This window comes from Podarcis raffonei, chromosome 6 (genome assembly GCF_027172205.1).
Source record: "Podarcis raffonei isolate rPodRaf1 chromosome 6, rPodRaf1.pri, whole genome shotgun sequence".
Lineage (NCBI taxonomy): Eukaryota > Metazoa > Chordata > Lepidosauria > Squamata > Lacertidae > Podarcis > Podarcis raffonei.
The window spans coordinates 95,356,702-95,376,014 of NC_070607.1; the positions used below are offsets into that span (position 1 = coordinate 95,356,702).

The 19,313-nt window shown below is 48.2% G+C and overlaps 1 protein-coding gene across 2 annotated transcripts in view; it reads right to left on the minus strand.

Moving 5' to 3' along the window:
• Nucleotides 1-722: 722 nt before the first annotated feature.
• CSNK2A1 (casein kinase 2 alpha 1) overlaps nt 723-19,313 on the minus strand; it is a 44,588-nt gene continuing 25,997 nt past the window's right edge. For both annotated transcript variants that reach the window (XM_053394606.1, XM_053394607.1), the window contains 10 exons: nt 17,215-17,316; nt 15,465-15,515; nt 14,211-14,270; nt 12,033-12,116; nt 10,651-10,761; nt 8,951-9,052; nt 6,909-7,009; nt 6,280-6,428; nt 4,646-4,732; nt 723-3,728 (listed from right to left, as the gene is read on the minus strand). In XM_053394606.1, coding sequence (XP_053250581.1) covers nt 3,613-3,728; nt 4,646-4,732; nt 6,280-6,428; nt 6,909-7,009; nt 8,951-9,052; nt 10,651-10,761; nt 12,033-12,116; nt 14,211-14,270; nt 15,465-15,515; nt 17,215-17,316 — 963 coding nt within the window. In that variant the 3' untranslated portion in view covers nt 723-3,612. The remainder of the gene's footprint in view (nt 3,729-4,645; nt 4,733-6,279; nt 6,429-6,908; nt 7,010-8,950; nt 9,053-10,650; nt 10,762-12,032; nt 12,117-14,210; nt 14,271-15,464; nt 15,516-17,214; nt 17,317-19,313) is intronic.

The following is a 19,313-nucleotide window of genomic DNA, read 5'->3' on the forward strand; positions in this document are numbered from 1 at the left end:
CCCTCTGCTGGCCAGCCTGGTCCAAAGAAAGAAGGCACAACATTGCCATTCCATTCTTTGATTAGCAGGACACAGAAAGAACACAATCAGTTGGCTGGTGACTTGGCCTGGTCAATACTGCTGCAAATCTTGGATGCAAGAGCTTTTTTTGTGTGGCGCCCATCTGTCTCGAGAGACAATGGAGGGCACCTCCAGAGGTATAGTCAAACCACTGGAGTATCAAGATCCTGCTGTGGCTGCAGAGACCGGTAACTCATAACTTCCTCCTGCATTGTTTTGGCTATGTTTGCAGCACCGAAAGGACCTTCCCCAGGGTGCAAGCCTGGGCAGTATGTATGGAGGTCCTGGGGCGCCCAGATGACAAGACCTCTCTCTCGGCCTCACTGATGGGATCCACAGGAAAGCAGGACAATGTGTTTGGCACCAGCTTGGCTGCAGGAGTTACCAGGATGAAGCATACAAGGTGCAATCCAACCACCTTAGGGACTCCACTCCAGATCTGTGTGAGGTTTACTCCTGAGCCTTTTCTTCTCCTGAGGATATCTTGCAAGGCTGCAGAGGTTTAGGGTCAGAGAGTTCCTTCTCCTAGATGGGCTTCGTTCCCAGGTGGACAACCTCAACCTGCCCCTCACTTCCCTCTACCACACGTGCGGAAATCACAAAATCCCTGAGTATTCCCCACTACCACCTGCTTTTAAAATGGAGCGACTACTGGGCTGGGGTGTAGTTTAGTTTCAATTATTTTATTTTAAAAAAATTAAAGACCTCCATGGCACAACTTCTTCCCAGCACAGTTAAGGGTTAGTTCTGAACAAGTACAATACAATTACAACCAATAAATTCAAAAGGAAAACAACAAAATAATAATAATAATCTAAATTTCAACAGATAAAAATAAAAAGGATCACTTCAAACAAGATTAAAAAAAACTTTTTCTTTTCTTCTTTTTAAAAAAAACCTTTTTTAAAGTTAAGTTGCCAACAAGACTATCTGTATTGGCAATTGATTTTCCTGCCATCTAACACAATGCGGGGGGGGGGGGGCGGGCGCGGTGAAACCAGGAAGTGCTGAGAAATCCTTTTAAAAAATGCGTTCTGATACAAGGTATACAGATGAGGTAATTTACAACACAGATGCTGTTAATAATCTGCAGTTTCCTCGCGCTCCTTTCAAGACTGCTGCTTGGGTGGGCAGCAAAACTGGCATTAAGCACGGAGAAGGAAATTTGTTTGCATCGCTCCCTGAATCAGAAACCTCTCCCCTCACCTTCTCATGATTTAAGGTTGGATGCTTACTGAAATTTGCACCCTGGTTGGGCTCTCCCCTCAACTGGTCTGCAACGTTAGGATACCCTTATCCCCATTTGCCAAGGAGGTGACAAGAGGGAAAATTATCGCCTGCTTGAAGAGTTTTTTTTGTAGATCTCTCCATGCTGTGCAAAGATGGACACAACATTTCTGAATGCTGAATCTTTCAGTCACCGACTGTTGCCAAGAAGAGGTTGTCTAGCATGGGCCTAGCTTCCACATCCGCAGGAGGCCATGAACCACCACAAATCCCCACCAGAGTTTCCAATAAGCTACTGCTGCGTGAATTTTTGAGTCCGAACTAACTTTCCAAGGCGGTGGTGGATAGGCAACGGAGAACGCAGCTCAGGGTCTCATGTTCTTCGCTACGCAATTCACTCATGCTTCGACCACACCCTCAAAAGTGTCACAACCCAGAAGAACAAAAACGGAGGGGAAAGCAAAGTTAATAAAAACAGGAAGAAATACGTGGTTACCTAACTCTGACCCCCAAAAGTTGCATATATTATTGAAAAATCAAGTGATCGGTGCTCCCCCGGAGGCAAACCGCCTCTTGAAGTGGTTGTCGAACGAGGAGGCAACTCTGGAGGAAACGGGAGGGGCTGCTGTGCCTCCAAGTCTCCCCCATCAGTGGTTTGAATCAGGCGCTGAGCAGCAGCACGCAGAGAGCCACCCCTCTCTCCATCCTAAACTCCAGCGCTGCCGAGGTGCAAAAGGAAAAACGTATGCCGAGGGTCCGGGCGATGCTTTGGCTTGTGAGATGCTTCTGGTAAGGCTTCTTAGCGCTGTTTGCTACTAGAACCAAATCTGTGCACGGTGCAAAATAGACAGTGAAGGAGAAGCGGCCTGACCCTGCCCACCCACCCACCTACCCCCAAGCCCCCCCCCCCCCCGCTTCGTGGATTGGAGGGCCGCAAGCTGAGTTTTAAGAAGCGTGGCGCTGGCTCAGGGAGAACCTCTGCACAGGAAACGTAAAACCTAACCTTTTGATAAATTAAAAAAAACAAACCCCAACAGTTTTATTTACATCAAGAAATTCCAACACTGGACCTTTCAGCACAGGAAGGACAAGAGTTATATACACACACGCTCACAGGGGGAAGCAGATGCTCGCCACGGCCAGGGTTTCTGACAGGTCTACCATCTTGTTCTTTGCTCTCTTTTCCTTTCTCTGTCAAAGTCTCGGGGCTGTTCATTCCCCACCCCCCACCCCTCCGCTTTCTATTTACAAGACCACGAGTTAGGTTGAAAATAAAACGAAAAGCAAAAAACAAAACCCCAGCACACAGCGGCATCTCTCGCCACATGGCACGTGAGAGGAAGGTGAGCAGGTGAACCGTCCCGCTGTCAGTTTGCATGGTCCAGTTTGGGTGGAACCAACCAGCCAACCAGAAGCTTGAGTTGCTTTTAAAGAGAGATACCCACTGACAAATGCATTTCCAAAATACCGAAACGAGAAGACATTGATGGATCTTGCCAGGGGGAAGCAGGGAAGAGAGAGCGACTTATGGGAAGACGCCAAGACTCCTTTCAAGGGGGGACAAGGCAGCTTCCTTCTGGCTTGGATCAGAAACCTGAAAACCTCCGAACGTGCAAGGTGCTGCCGGTGAACAAAGGGGGCTCACAGGAGAAGACCCCATTCCTACACGGAAGCTGCCGTCCCACAAACTTAAAATATTTATTTTTGGTAGCGGAAACTCCTCCCACTCTAGCTGTCAATCAGAAAGAGGCAAAAACGGCGCAACCACTGCTTAAAGACCTTCATCCGTCCCGGCTGCCTTTTAAGGAGCACAACGCAGGTATTCCCAAAAGGGGGAGAAAGCGAAAGGTCCTTGCAAGTCTCACCCCTCACCCCATCCCTGACGCGGCATCAGCCAGCAGAAAGGAACGGGGGAAGAAGGAGAGCTTTCCGGCAAGAACCGAGACCCTTGAGATACACAGTCGTATCGCCTTGGATCTTACAAATAATAAAATGAACAGGGAAAGTGTTGGGGGCGGGGAGAACTGTCCACGAAATACTCCATCTGCAGATTTTGCCAGGGAACCCCCTGAGATACGAAAAGTTCAAGTAAAAAAAGGGGGGAAATCGGCCTATATATTTTTCTTTTTTTTTTATGACTGAACTACTATAAATCCACAAGCAACTGTTCAGACATAACTCCTCCAAAGCATTCCGTCCCCTCCCTTCTCCCTCCCCACAACGCCGGCCACAAGCGGCTGCTGTTGTCCTGGGGAAGAGGGTGGAGGAAGGACCTCGGCCCCAACCCGGCTCCGGTCAGGCATCTGGGAGACGGGGTGTCCTCCTCTACTGCTGGGCTCCCGCGGCAGCTGGAACTGGCATACCTAGGGTGTTGGCAGCAGCTATCACAGGCGAGCCCGCTAGAGGCCCCAGGGGTGAAGACGTTGGCACTGAAGAAAGCCCTAGATGGGAAGGAGAAGAGTGTTAGGGGCAGTTTCGCGTCAGAGCGTGGAGCCAGTGGCCCTGTCAGAGCCCAGCACCTTCGGGCCACTGCAGAAACGCTTGCTAACTCACTGCTGAACACATAAGCCAGCCACACAGAGAAAGCATCAAGGTAAAGCTAAAGGGACCCCTAAACATTAGGTCCAGTCACGGACAACTCTGGGGTTGCAGCGCTCATCTCGCTCTATTGGCTGAGGGAGCCGGCGTACAGCTTCTGGGTCATGTGGCCAGCATGACTAAGCCGCTTCTGGTGAACCAGAGCAGCGCACGGAAACGCCGTTTACCTTCCCGCCGGAGCGGTACCTATTTATCTACTTGCACTTTTTTGGAGTGCTTTCGAACTGCAAGGTTGGCAGGAGCTGGGACCGAGCAACGGGAGCTCACCCGGTCACAGGGATTCGAACCGCCGACCTTCTGATCAGAGAGCCCAAGGCTCAGTGGTTTAAACCACAGGGCCACCCGCGTCCCATAGAAAGCATCAAAGCAATGCTTTAAAAAAATCAAAAATCAATCTGTGATGGTTCTTTCGCACGTATCACCACCTGACGATTAAGTTATCAAGTGATAAGCAAGCCATGTGCCAGCCAGCCCTTTTGGGAGTCCTGGCACTTTGAAAGCATGTGGGGGAAACGGCATTGACACTTGGGCTCTGTCTTTCATGTATCTGTGTTCCGAATGCTTTCTGGAAGCTGAATTGGCCACAGTTCATTGTGGGAATGCGGCAACTCAAATCAATCAACCAAACTCATGCAAACAGCTGGAACAGTGGGGTTTAAAGCATTTCCCAGACTGTACCACCTCTGGCTGCGGGATGAGGTTCGCCCAGCAGAGGCCCAGTAGCCCTTGCAGACACGAACGTGGCCAATTGTGGACCCACCTGACAACATACTGGCGCTGCTGACGGGGGTGCTGCTGCCCGGCATGTTGGTTGAGCTCATCCGAGCCTGGTCCTTCACTATGGGGTCTGCAAAACACGAACAAAACAGGCATCTTGATTAAAACAGGGGGTGGATGCACTCCTGTTATTTCTGCATCACACATACTGCATGCCATTCAGCTGATTAGATCTGGGTGATATATTGGTAAATTGTCTGAAACCAGTATGGCAATACCGGTTTCAGACACTATGAGCTGGAAATGCATTGCGGTGGCCGGGAAGCCGCGATGTATTCCCTGCCCAAATTGCCTGCAGGCGGCGAGGAGGAAGAAGCAGCCGAAAAACATGCCATACATCACGATATATCAGCACACTGTGGTATTTAGCTGCTGGTACAGTGGTGCCCCACAAGACGAATGCCTCGCAAGATGAAAAACTCGCTAGACGAAAGGGTTTTCTGTTTTTTGAGTCATTCCGCAAGACGAATTTCCCTATGGGCTTGCTTCGCAAGACGAAAAGTCTTGCGAGTTTGTTTCCTTTTTCTTAAAGCTGCTAAGCCGCTAATAGCCGTGCTTCGCAAGACGAAAAAACCGCAAGACGAAGAGACTCGCGGAACGGATTAATTTCGTCTTGCGAGGCACCACTGTATATCACGATGTTGAAAACCAGGTATCGCCCAGCCTTACAGCTGGTGATCACAGGTTTCATTTATTTAAGCAGGGAAGTCTCCAGCCACGGAGGCTGTGAAGAGAAGCTGGAATATGGATGGGAAGGCCTGGCAAGAATCCCACGTCACACATGTAGCCTTGCATATTGGGAAGACAATTATTGCTGGAGATGCAGCTTGGTGGTCAGGGTTTGGCATGACAACTGCTGAATTACTCTCTGTTTCCTAACAGGTATAGTTCACAGAAGTTGCAGAACCCAGGTTTTGTTGGTAGGTGTGGAAAGCCAGGGCTGCTGCAGCGCAGAGAAATCTCATCCCTGAGCTGGAGGGAAAGAAGGCAAGGCAAACTGTTTGCCTCCTCTTAAAAACATCCCTCATCAGGATGGCAACTCACTGGTAGATCAATTGCGGAGTGTGATTTGGGACTGGTGGGATCTAAGCAGGTTTCACTATACCCAAGAGAGCTTCCCTCTGGCGGGGAAGGGAAAGCGGGAAGCAAAATCTCCAAACACTTTTATTCCCACAAGCCCTTGTGACAACAGGACACATACAGGACGAGTTCTTTAAAAGAGTACACATGTTCCATGGGGCCTCTTTTAAAAGACTCACCCTGTAATATTGAGACACAAAGCAGCATCTTGCCTGACAGTCAAGAGGCAGATTCTTCATGAATGTGGAATATTTTCACAAGAACTGCAGGATTCAGCTGGGCTGTTTGGGAAACTCAGGGGTGGGAGGGAACGGACAGCTTATATTCTCCCACCTCCTTTTACTGCCCCAAATCAAGCTCGGCTCCGATGAGATTTTGCCATATGCAGCTCACAGATTTTGAAGTTATTTTGTGTGCCACCGCCAACATGGCTTTTCAAGGAAGGAGAAACAGGCTCAGGGTGCCCTTTCTGGTGCACCTCTCCCTCCTCCCTGACCTTTGCCCCTTTGAAAGTCTGAAAAGCTGAGCCAGACTCACAGAAGTAAGGGTGCTCCATGGCTTCTCTCGCCGTCAGACGGGATTGGTGGTCATATCGCAGCAACTTGTCCAAGAAATCCAGGGCCTCAGGGCTGACCAAATGCTGATTCTCGCTGTGGACGAAGCGCTCCCATCGCTTGCGGGAATGCCTATGAGCCAGGCGGGGGGGAGAACACAGAGTGAATGGATGAGTCCCCCTTGGACAGCCTCTGTTAACCTTACCAGCATACAAGTATTTCTGCATGTTGTCAGCGACTCTTAAGAATGGAAAGAGGAACGCACACAAGTAACTCGAAGTCAAGTTGCCTGCCATTTCTATAGCGCCTTACAAAGCAGTTTCAGCACTGCATCGTTTTGGAGATGCAAGTGGAAGGAAGCGAAAAGGAAATGTCCCTTCCAAACCACTAAATAGACAAAAAGAGAAGACATCTCAAGGCAGCCCTGTCTAGGGAAGTGTTTGATGCTTTATTGTGTTATTTTATGTGTTGGAAGCCGCCCAGAACGGCCGGAGCAACCTAGTCAGGTGGGCAGTGAACTATTATTATTATTATATTATTGGTTTATGGAACTGGGGAGGGGATGGCCTCAAAAAGTTTGGGAACCACTGTGTTAAATCAATCTCATCTTACCTGCCCAAGATGTCGTTGAAACGGGGGTCAAGCTCAATGTTGTATTTGTCAATGTAGTCGTACAGGTCTTCTGTCCCGAGCACCTTAGCTATTCTCACCAACTGTGAACAGAAGGCGTAAGCCAGCATGTGGAAGAGTAGCGGCTGGGAGACGGAGCAACGAATCGGGGAGGCCTGCTGTTCAAGTCTTGCCTCTGGCATCATCTCGCTTTGGGCAAAGCACTCTTCCCTCTCGGCCTCAGTCCACCCACCCACCCGCCAATATCGTGAACAACATTACTGAGTTCCCTTACAGGGTCACTGTAAGGATCACAGCTAGGTAATAAAGGCCAAGCACTCTAAACCCTTCAAAGCACTATATGAGTGTTAATTATAATGACAACTCGTCTTTATATTTTCAGATATTTATGTACTGCCTTGTGTACAAGCCACAGGATGGTTGACAACAAGCAAATGGGATTTTAAAAAAAATCCATAAAGCAACTAATGCTTTTTAAAAAAACAAGTAGCAAATCAATAAGGAACAGCTGCTAATAGCAGCAGCCATCAGGTTTCTCCTTCTCCAAATGACTGCTGAAAAAGATGTGCCTGAACTATAGAGAGACGGGGCAAAATGTACTTCATTAAAGAGCGAGTTCTCTAAATTCACACAAAGAGCCTCCCTGTGTCAGCCACAGAACAGGCCCATGTGACACCAAGTGCCATTAAAAAACCTTACATGGGAACACCAATCTTGACTTTGGTGAAATGTGATTTCCCCAAATAAGCAGCTTCAGCTGGAAGACGGTGATCACAGCCACTTTAGGCACCAGGAGGTTAACTTCCCCCATGGCAGAAACACGAGCTTCTCGGGGCAGTTGTGAGATATTAGAAAACATGATATGATCACTGTCATCCGCCCGACAATCCCTGGCAGCTGCTCTTCATTTCCCCGTTGAGAGTATTTGCAGGGCAAGTCAAGAGCAGTGGCGGCGCAAGGTAGGGCCGGTGTACCCTGGGTTCCACGTCTGGGAGGGTGACAAGAAGGCACCCAGTGGGGTGCTTGCCCAGGCGCGGAGGTGCGAGCAGCCATCGCGCCGCCACAGCCGCATGTGGAGGATCCTCCGTTTGCGGCTGCAGCAGCGAGCAGAGGATCCCACCACCGTCTGTACAGCTCTCGGGCAGCGCCGGTGGCAAACCGCTACGCACAATGCATGCGCGGTGTTGCATGCATGCGCTGTGTGTAGCGACGCTGCACGTGTGCTGTATGTAGCGGTTTGCCACCAGCGCCGTACGGACGGTGGTGGGATCCCTCCTCCCTGGCTCACTGTAAGCGGCTCCTGCTTTGCCACTTTGCAGCGAGCCAGGGAGGAGTGGATGGGAGCCATGGCTCCCGAGAAGACGAGCTGCGCAGCTTTGCCAGCGCCCCAGCAAAGCGGCATGGCTCTTCCCTCTTCCTCCGACGGCTCAGGGTCCTTGGGAGTTGCGGGCGTGGGGGAGCAGACACATAGGAAGGGGCGGCGGACCTTCAGCGCCTGCCCACAACTCCCAAGCCTACCCCGAGCTGTCGATGTGGGGGGAGGGTGTGACAAGAAATATTCCACACTGGGTACCACCTGGGCTTGCTACGCCTCTGGTCAAGAGATCTGTTAGGCAAGCGAGCCTTGGATGAACATGGGCTAGCATTAGACTGCCATACTCAGAGCACACCCAGTGACGTCTAAATCTTGAGTCTGGCTTAGCCGAATAGCACCCATGTACATTGCTTCATGTCAGCTTGCAGCCAATACGTGCTAGCTAAAATCTACTGGAAACCACAGAAACCAGATTGAAAGAGAAACTGAATTTTATATCTGTGACCCATGGTAGCACCATTCATACGTGCAGGTCCTAACTGGAGTTGGCGGCGATCAAATGAGAAACATACATGTGAGCCAATCCAGTGAATTCTTGATTTTTCCATCCCCTGGGAAGCTGAGAACATGCAGAGCGCAAAAGTCACAGAGGAAGAGAAAGCCCTGTGCCTGAACATCACCATCCTATCTCTTTCACTCTCTCTCTCACCTGATCATAGTTATCATGACCATGGAAGAAGGGCTCCTTTCGGAAGATCATGCTGGCAAGCATGCAACCCAAGCTCCACATGTCCAAACTGTAGTCGTACATCTGCAAAGGAAGCAAAAGCAGGCCCATCGGACTGGTGCACTTAGCAGGCGTGAAAGGGGCAAAAAGAACACTGCAAACCAAGCCCTGTTGCGTGTGAAAAATACATCCCCATGACAAGTTGACAGCAACCAGCTTGGCACAAAGAAAATACACACTACAGGGTGAGGAGTCCCGGTAGTTCTTCAGGGGTTACTCAAATCTGAATGTTCACTGGAAGGATTGGACTCTCCTTCATTGGAGGTTTTTATGGCTGGTTGGCCACCTGTCGTGGATGCTTTAGTTGAGATTCCTGCATTGCAGAGGGTTGAACCCTTCCAATTCTACGATTCCGTGTTAGTGGAACCAGGCAGAGGGCCTTCTCGTTAGTGGTGCCCACCCTGTGGAACGCCCTTCCATCAGATATCAAGGCAGTACAGTGGTACCTCAGGTTACAGATGCTTCAGGTTAGAGGCGCTTCAGGTTACAGACTCCGCTAACCCAGAAATAGTACCTCGAGTTAAGAACTTTGCTTCAGGATGAGAACAGAAATCGCGTGGCAGCAGCGCGAGGCCCCACTAGCTAAAGTGGTACCCCAGGTTAAGAACAGTTTCAGGTTAAGAACAGACCTCCAGAACGAATTAAGTTCTTAACCCAAGGTACCACTGTAAACAACTATCCGACTTTTAGAAGACATTATTGTATTTTAATATTTTGCTGGAAGCAGCTCAGAGCGGCTGGGGAAACCCAGCCAGATTGCGGGGTATACATTATTAATAATAATAATAATAATAATAATAATAATAATAATTATTATTATTATTATTATTATTATTATCTGAAAGGAGCCCTGTTTAGGGAAGTTTTTAATGTTTGATGCTTTAGCGTGTTTTTAATATTCTGCTGGGAGCTATCCAGAGTGGCTGGGGAAACCCAGCCAGATGGGTGGGGTATAAATAATAAAGTGTTGTTGTTCTTCTTTCAAGGAACAACACCCAAGAGAGAGAAGCAGATTCATCTGCTGAGACAGAGCTGCTGTGACCACTGCCATGTTACAAACAGGGACAATCCATTCAGGCCCAGAGACTGGTCCATTGGGAAGAATGGGACACTTCCCCACCAACGTCAATTTGCATCCAAGCCAGCCCCAACTTGCCTGCCTGCTTTCTGGCAACCAGAGGGAGGGCAATGGGCGTCACCTTCTTCCTCTTTAGTATCAGTGATGACCTTGCAGAACTCAACGAGGAGGTGAGCGGTGCAGGCAAAACCATAATTAGTTGGCTCTGGCTCCACCTGCTGGCAGCCTCCTGCCTTACACCCCTGCAAGCCCCAGATGGGCAGCAGCCAGCACTCTTTGGAGCAGAGTAAATGAAATAAACCCTCCATCGATTCCACACCCAAACTGAAAGCTAAATAGGTAAGGATGCAGTTAGCACCAGGGGTGTCTAAAATGAGAATGGAAGGAAATGCAGTTCTACCTGGAGGGGAAGGGGGAAAGAGAAACGTTCAACTAATTTTTCTAACCGTAGGGCTGGAGGCGCAAGTACTTGAGCCCGCTTGTGTTAATTGTTTGTGCTGCTTTTCCACAAACCTGATTATTTCTGTAGCTGGGACACAGTTACCTGATAATCTACGAGGAGCTCTGGGCCTTTGAAGTATCTAGAAGCCACTCGGACATTGTACTCTTGGCCAGGATGATAGAATTCAGCCAAACCCCAATCTATTAGCCGGAGCTAAAAAGGGAAAAGGGAAAGGAGATTGAGGAGGAGGAGAAACCTCTTTACCTTGGCCTGCATCTTCCAGTGACTGTGCAGATTGCTTGCTGCAGGAAATAACAGCATCAGAAATAAATGGAATGTTATGAAATGATGCGAAGATTTAATTGAGCGGAAGTGCAAAACGTAACTGACACCATCTGGCGTGGTCAGGGACAAAAATAGTGCAATCGAACTATTGAACTGTGAGTGAGAGGGAGGAGTAGGAGGGCAGAGGATAATTCTGCTCTGATGAGTAGCCAAGGCCTGGAAAATAGGAGTCAAACCACCAAAAAGCAGTGCTTCTCAGATGAAAGATCAATAATTACAGCAATGAATAGCTTCGGCTCAAAGTTCACACAAGGGTAAATTAGACGAGCAGGCTGGGGGGAAGAGAAAAATACAAAACGGAAGAAACGGGAAAAAATCAATTTGACCCTTGAAGAGTTGAAATGGGAGCTGCAGAAAACATCCCTCTTCCTTCTCGGCGCACCATGCACCAGTCTTTCCCCAACCTGGTGTCCTCCCCAATGTTATGGACTACAACTCCCATCAGTCTCAGCCAGGACAGCCAATTCTCAGGGGCTATGGGAGCTGTAGTCCAAAATGTCCAGGAGGGACCACGTTGGGGAATCCTGCTGTACAATATCTCTGCTCCTTGCCGATATATTGTGAACTGAGATCTACAGATGAATAGTGTGCCAATTTAATAAATAGCGAGAATAATAAAAATAACAGTATCTTTAACATTTTACACTGTACCTTGAAATGAGTGGTCATGTTTCCCCCCGAATGACAAACCAATCACCATCACCAGCCTCCCCTTGTGAGGTGTAGCCACAAGGAACATATCTTAGAACTTACTCTCAGTTCACAAAAAATGGTGGTGAAGTCCAATAGGCTTGACCAGTATCCTGTATGAACCAACTCTGTTCTGGGACATGCTCCAGAACGCTTGCAACACGACAGGGTTCTGCAGCACATACCCAGAGCAGCTTTGGTAGGTAAAGTACTCAATGAAGGTAAAACGTCTGAATGCCAACAGGAGTTTTGCAGAAGCTAAATGTGCAAGATTTCACTCCTACCTTCCATACTAATCTCTTTTTGGAAATCTCTTTTCCACTCCTGCTACTAACAGGCCACAAACACACACAACAGCAGCAGCAGCAGCAGCAGTGCACCAGAGGATTTTGCTTCCGCCACAATTAAATCCCAACTAGAAACAGAGAACAAAGACCCCCAAACCTTACCTTTCTGTGCTCATGGTCAATCATGACGTTGTGGGGTTTGACGTCTCTGTGCATTATCCCCATACTGTGGCAATAGTCCAGGGCCTGGGGAAGAGAGGCATGTTGATCACGAACAAGAGCCTAAGAACTTCAGAACAGGCCAGCGGCCCACCTAGTCCAGAATCCAGCTCTCACAGTGGCCAACCAGATGCCCGCGGGCACCAGAGATCAGATCCCCACCTCGCTCGCTTTAACTTTATCTGTATGAAAATCCACATGGTGCTTTGCAGCCCTAAACAGAACCTTCCCAAAGGTCGCAGGAACGGAATCAAACGGCAAGAGTGCCAGTTGAGTGGGGAGACACAGCCTTTTCACAAGGGAATGTCAGATGAAGAGTTCCCAATAGCTGGTTGAAAAGGAAGGGAGCTAATTAAACCTCCCTCAAGAGGGAGTTGCACAACTTACAACACAACAAAACAGAAAAGGTCTCAAGTTCCAACCAGAAATGCTTGTGATGCAGGTGGGATGCTAAACAAGGCTGCAGAGGCTGCCTGGAGCAGGCAGGCAGGATCCATTGAAAGTTAGCCCTCCTTCCTATTGAAAGCCTCTCAGATTGCCACGTTACCTGAAGCTACAGTAGATACCTGTGCTGTGAAGCAGGAGTGGGGAAGTGGGGAACATGTGGTCCTCCAAGCACTGTTAAATTACAACCGCTGGAAGCCCCAGGCACCATGCATGGGCAATGGTCAGGGATTATGGGATTATGTCAATGAGCACAGGTTCCCCACACCTGAGTAACTGGGAATGTTGGGAGAGGCCAAAAGCTTCAGCAGCATCTATTGCCAAGCCTGCCCCATTGCCCTATATGTAAGGCATCAACTTCCTAGCTCCAAGGCACTGGTCTTCAACTGCTGGGGATTGGGACCTGCTAGTGGGTCATGGGCTGATCCAAGGCAGGTTTTGCCTACAGGAGCAGCACCACCCTGCAAATATATGGTAGAAGGTTAAAAACTGGGTTCCCAAATGCATGCTTGAGTTAAAAGTGAGTCCTGGGCCTGAAAAAAGTGGAAGGGATTTCAATCAGCGTTAGAACCTCAGATATTTAAGTTCATCGCCAAATGGCACCTTAAACCCGGGTTATGTTCGCCACAACGGAATGTCTAGGCAGCATTATTTTACTGTACTGGGGTTTATTATCATCATCATCATCCATTTCATTTCTATACCGCTTTATATTTTGAAGAAAAATCTCAAAGTGGTTTACCACACATTAAAACATTGAGACAGTCCAGAATAAAACAAATTCAACCTTCAAGGATTATATTTCAGACCCATCTCTAAGTGGCACTTTGGCTTCCCCATATTGATCTGCCTACTTAATTTATATCGCTGCACCATAGCAGAAGTACTCTAGGAAGGCAGTGTGGTGTAGAGGTTAAGAGGGTCAGACTAGGACCTGGGAGATCAGGGTTCAAATCCCCACTCGGTCATGAAGCTCGCTGGATTGACCTTGGAGTCAGTCGCAGCCTCCTAGCCTACCTCACAGGGTCGTCGTAGGGATTAACTGAGGAGGAGGGGTAAACCTTGCACTCCTTGGAGGAAAATGTGGGAGGTCACTGCAATGAATAAGCTCTTCTGCTTACCTGCATAAGAAATCTGGAGGGGCCAGAGGCAGACGGAGATGTCCGCTGAACAAACTGGCATCCAGAGATCTCCACGTCGTTGCAAATGGACCCACGCCAGTTGCAAAACGCGCCTAGTTAATTTCGAACACTGATTTCAACCACGTGTATGTTAAGAGGATGCCATAGGCTGCACCAAAGACCTCAAAGGGCTCTTGGGCTTATGCTCTGCAGCCGTGCTCTAATAAATCACATGCACAGTCCGCATGGCACTTGGAGCGAAGTACTGACAGCCATCGAGAAGAGGCGCCAATATCCATGCTAAACATTACCAGTGCTAAATATTACAAGCACTTCTGGTAATCACGGTAATGGATCGATGGAACAAGTGACGGCTCCGAGGCAAGCAGGATCTGCCTGGGCAATGTTAGGTTACGTCTGGAACACAAAGATTCCTCAGAATAACCAATGGAAGAGAGAAATCCTTCAACTCCTCAGGGCGGCTGGTTGCCATTTCTCAGCCAACCTCATGCTTCACATCCCCCATCCCAAACAGGAAGGGAAAAGGCAAACTCACCTTCAAGATTTCATACATGTAGAACCGGATGTCGTAGTCTGTTAACGTTTGGTATAATTGCTGTAAGACATCAACGTTAAAAAATTAAGTTTTCAAGCAACAAATTAAGGGGGTTAGGGCTTTGCTTGTTTTTTTTGTCACCCATTACGGGATGTGCTGTGAGGAGGGTAATTCAGTATTTGGGGACATTATTGAGGCTCTGTCACACATTATGCAGAGACAAGTGCTTTTTCCCAAAGGGTATTCAAGGGTGCACAGTACCGGCACCTCTTTTTGTTGCTGTTAAAAAGTGTAGCACTTATTGTAACAATTTCATGGTGAATACCAGCACCTATCGTTCTAGAAAAAAGGCACTGGCAGAGACCAACCTGGATTGCCACCAAGTGTACACTCAGGACAAAGCTGCAGCCAATCGTGACTCCCTAATGAGTGGACCTGTAAGTAACACATGTGCACCTGCATGCATGCACATTAACTACCTGCTTGCTGTGTTCATGTGCTCTTGGTTCTAGATCAGGGACGGCCAACTCCTAAGAGACTGAGATCTACTCACAGAATAAAAAATTGGCAGTGATCTACCCCTTTGTGGGGGGATCAGGGCAAAACTGTTGAGCTTTTTTAAGGAGGAAAATCCCTCTCTTTTTTTAGAGGTTCAGGTGTCAAAGTTGTTGAGCTTTTTAGCTGGAGATTGACCAACAAGGGAGGGTGGGGTGAGGGGGCCGGATTCTATCTTACCAACACTAAGGAAAGGGAGCCAGCGATCTACCAAAACTTTGCAGGGATCTACCAGTAGATTGTGATCAACCTGTTACACATCCCTGCTCTAGATGAACAACAGAGTTCCTAACCTACCTCACAGGGTTGCTGGGAATATAAAAATGGAGGAAAGGAGGGGGAGAACTACCTGTGCTGCCATGAGAGGGAGAGACAGACACACAATAAATGAATGAAATGCCATGTACAAAGTGCCTTTTGTAGACTGAACATGGGGGTGTTACTGTTATCTGCTGGAATAAACAAACTTTTATCTGGTGGAAGTAATTGGCCTTGGGTAACTTGATGGCACTTTACCAAAAACGACTTACATTTTTAATTTCCTTTTCATTAAAATCAGAATTGGGAGGGGCCACAAAAGGTCATTTGGGATGACCCCTCTGCCGATATAGGAGGTTCACTATGGCAGCATCCCCCAACCCAGGCATGCATCCATCCTTAAATACTCTAAAACCCCAAAGGCTGAGTGACAAACCGTACCTTAAAGTCTGTGTTGTTTACATGTTCGAAAACCAAGGCTGGGGTCCGAGACTAGGAGAAGGAAACCAAAACAGTCAGTCATGTTGGGACCTTCCTTGCTTTATAGGCCTAATGCTTATCAACACAAACATGCCCTCACGTCTCCACCATCCTCTGTAGAAGGTTTCAAGCATCTGACTAGTTGTAGTTACACCAAATGCAATAGCCCACATTTCCACAAAATCTAGAAGGAACTGCAGGGAGGGGGAGCTTCCTCTGAGAGAAGCTAATCTGATTAAAAGGCCTGATCTGATTAAGCAATTCGAAAATAGGATTAGAGGAAAACCAGAGAGCAAACAGGGAGCGGAGCTGTGCGGAGGTAATGCTGAATCTTATGATCAATAGATGCCTGAAATGCCAGCATGTTTTATATTTAATAAAGTACTAGGAGTTCTCCTGCTGTGTCATTACTTGGGACGACAAAAGCAGCTCATACGTGTAGACAATTCTGTGCTCTTTTTAACCTGCCACCCCATTCCAGTGAAGCATTTGCTACCTCTTTCTCACAGTCAGATGGATAAACGGGGAGAGGGGGGGTTGTAATTCACAAGCTGGCCCACTCGGCAGGCTTTCTACTCACTAAAAGCACAGCCCCCCAGAGCTCTTTCACAGCCCACATTTTCTGTGAGTGCAGACAGATTATTCAAGCAGGGGCGCATTACCTCTCCTCCCTTCCACAAAAGGACCGCGTAACCAGAAATGCCGAGATAATACAGCTTGACTGCACACTTGCATTCCCAATGCTGAGCACCAGACACACACACACAGAAAGTCACCGGTGTCAGAGACACAAGCAAAGAAGCTGTTCTTTGACAACCTATCTGCCTTGTCCTACTGGCACCTGAAGACGAACACCTTTCTCGGCATCCCGCCGGAAAGGAGGCGAGGAGCTTGTGGCGCTTCTGCTGGCCCTCAAGTTCCATCATCCCTGTCTATTAGCCCAACTGGTTAGGACTCAACTATTGAGGTCCAATGGACCTCTGGAGGGCCAAAGGTTCACAACAAAGGGTATCAGGGCGGTTCACAACATAAAAATACAAGGTAAAAAAACACAAAATAAATAATAATAAAAATAAGAGCAAAAACAACCCAATAACCCCCTTCCTCCCTCAATTTTTTTTTAAAGGGCATAGGATGTAAGTTGGAACAACCAAATCCCTGGTTAAAGAGGAACGTTTTTGCCTGGCGCCTAAAGGTGTATAATGAAGGTGCCAGGCGAACTTCCCTGGGGAGAGCATTCCACAGATGGGGAGCCACTGCAGAAAAGGCCCCGTTCTCGTATTGCCACCCTCCACACCTCTCGAGGAGCAGGCACACAAAGGAGGGCCTCCGGTGATCATTGCAGGGTCTGGGCAGGTTCATATGATGAGAGGCAGTCCTTGAGGTACTGCGGTCCTGAGCCGCTTAAGGCTTTATAGCTCAAAAGCAGCACTTTGAATTTAGTACTCATCCAAAGGCCCAGTCCAGTCTAGCATTCAGTTTCCAGCAAATGGCACCTACCTCTTCTTCATCTCCAGCACCTGACACTCAAAGGCAGGCTCTCTCTGCAGAAGCAGGTCCCACTGGGCTGCTATGACGACTCCTAAACACTGATGGATCTCTCTCCCCGGAGTTTCTCCAGCCCTTTTACAAACCAACTGTTACAGCTTCCTCTCTCTCCTCCGCTTACCGCGCAGTCCTGGAGCTGCTCCAGAACCTCAGAGCTACTCACCACAGGGTCTTTCACTATATCTGCAAGGGTGATGATGTTGGGGCCGCCTCGCAAGTTCTCCAAGATTTTGATTTCACGCTTGATTTTCTTCTTTTTCACAGGCTGGTGAGAGAAATGCCCATTTACCCAAGGCAACGTTTCAAGCCCAAGTGAAGCCAGTGGGAGTGCGGGGAAAGAATCCCACTGCAGCTTTGAAAGTACTGCTGCACCTGGTTTTTATTATTATTATTAGATCTTTTTAATTTTACAAAGAACAATCTAGCTGTGAGTTCCTACCCAATTTTCATTTTAAACTGCTGACTGCAACTTGGAAGCCTGTGTCGCACCTGAAAATGTGGGTTAAAGTGTGTGTGTGTGTGTGTTTATCTTATGCACACACACCATGGATTCCTATACCAGGCCAGATGAATACTTCAATCAGCTCCTAGCATCTGATCCGAATGGAATGAATGAGGCAAGCCAGGAAGTTCACAAGCAGCATAAGATGACCATCTCATTCAACACCAGGAAGTTCAGTATTGAGATTACCGTCATTTCCACCTCCCACAGCTAGTAGCCCTAAATAACGGCTTTCAAGTATTTGCCCAACGCTTTCTGAATGGCCCAGCAGTCATTGCAACATCGCATGAACCCATATACTAAGCTGGGCAGCATGTGAAGAAGAAATGCCACCTTTAATTTCAATGGCTGGGCCACAAAGAACCACGTCTTAGGGGATCTGGGCTTGTTTCTCTCAAAACTGCAGAACACGCACACACACACACCTGTTGCATGACAAAACACTTCTTAAATAAAGGGGAAACTGAAAAACAGTTTGGAATATTGCGTGGAAGGCTGAGGTTATGAAGAAAAACATGCTAAGCCCCAAGCCCTTGAGAACATCTAAAGAGACACTCTGGATCTTGGTGAATAAAACTTAATTGCTATCCTCCAACTCGTAATTAACGAAGCGTGTAATAAATACTCAGGAGCCCAAATAGTTCAAGGCTTCCCCAGCCTGGTGCCCTCCAGATGTTTTGGACAGGAACTCCCATTAGCCCAAGCCAGCGCAGCCATTGGGTTTGGAGTCCCAAACATCTGGAAAGCTGGGAGTTCACTGAAAGCTTGCATGAAGCTCTCTGCATAAGAACATGGGATACTCACCTGCCTGCCCTGTTTCCTCATTTCTAGCTCTTCTCTGTCCTTCTCACTAAAACAGGCCATCTCAGCCACTTACAAGATATTGCATTTAAACCGTAAGTGCTTGTAGCGGCTTGGTCGACCAAGTGATGAACGTCGAACCTCTTGCCGAGGCAGCTGTCGTGTCTGGGGGGAAGCTAAGCCAGGCCACCTGTTTCACCATCTGCCTTAACCTTGGTCAGAGACACCCTTGTTACAGCAGTTAAAACAGTTTCCCACTGTGTGGTCGAAACGGAGATCTCTAATTCTGCCTTCTCTCCTGCCTCAGAGTGTACCAGAACACAGAGGAGCTGCAGGCACAGGTCACGGCCCAAATCATCTCTCCCTTCGAGGCGGCCAAAGAGAGGAGCGTGACCAAGGAGGAGCCCCGGCGTGAGCCTAAGCTTCATCAGAGATACACAAGGCGACTTTATTCCATTCTTGTGCTAACCCATCATTGCGGTTACTGGCTGCCTGCAATCAGGGCTGCCCAGGCTCAAGCACACACACCCCAAATTTGCTGCTTGAAATGTTTTGCGATTTTAGGCCTGTGTGCCTGTTTTGAATCAGCTTGCACTACCTACTCCAATTTTATTGATCAAGCTCACACAAATAGGGATCTAAATTGTCAGCAATCTAAAAGGAGATTTCCTGCTCTGCTTTATCCTAAAGTTTAACGTGCATCTCCTCAAGGTTTAAATCTGTTGCTTTTTATCCCATTCTCAGCACACAGTGAGTAGCATCTCCCCCTCCCCACTCCTTCGCAGTCATTTAGCGCACACACAAACACGCCATCTTCCAGGTGGAACCCTAGAAAGCACTTGGAACCTGCGAGCAGGGAGAGGAATTTTAGGATTCAGCTGCACCGCAGGCGATGTTGTGCCGCTTGCCAGATTATGTTTCAAGCAGCTTCCAGATCGTGTCTAAAACTTCTCTGAGAG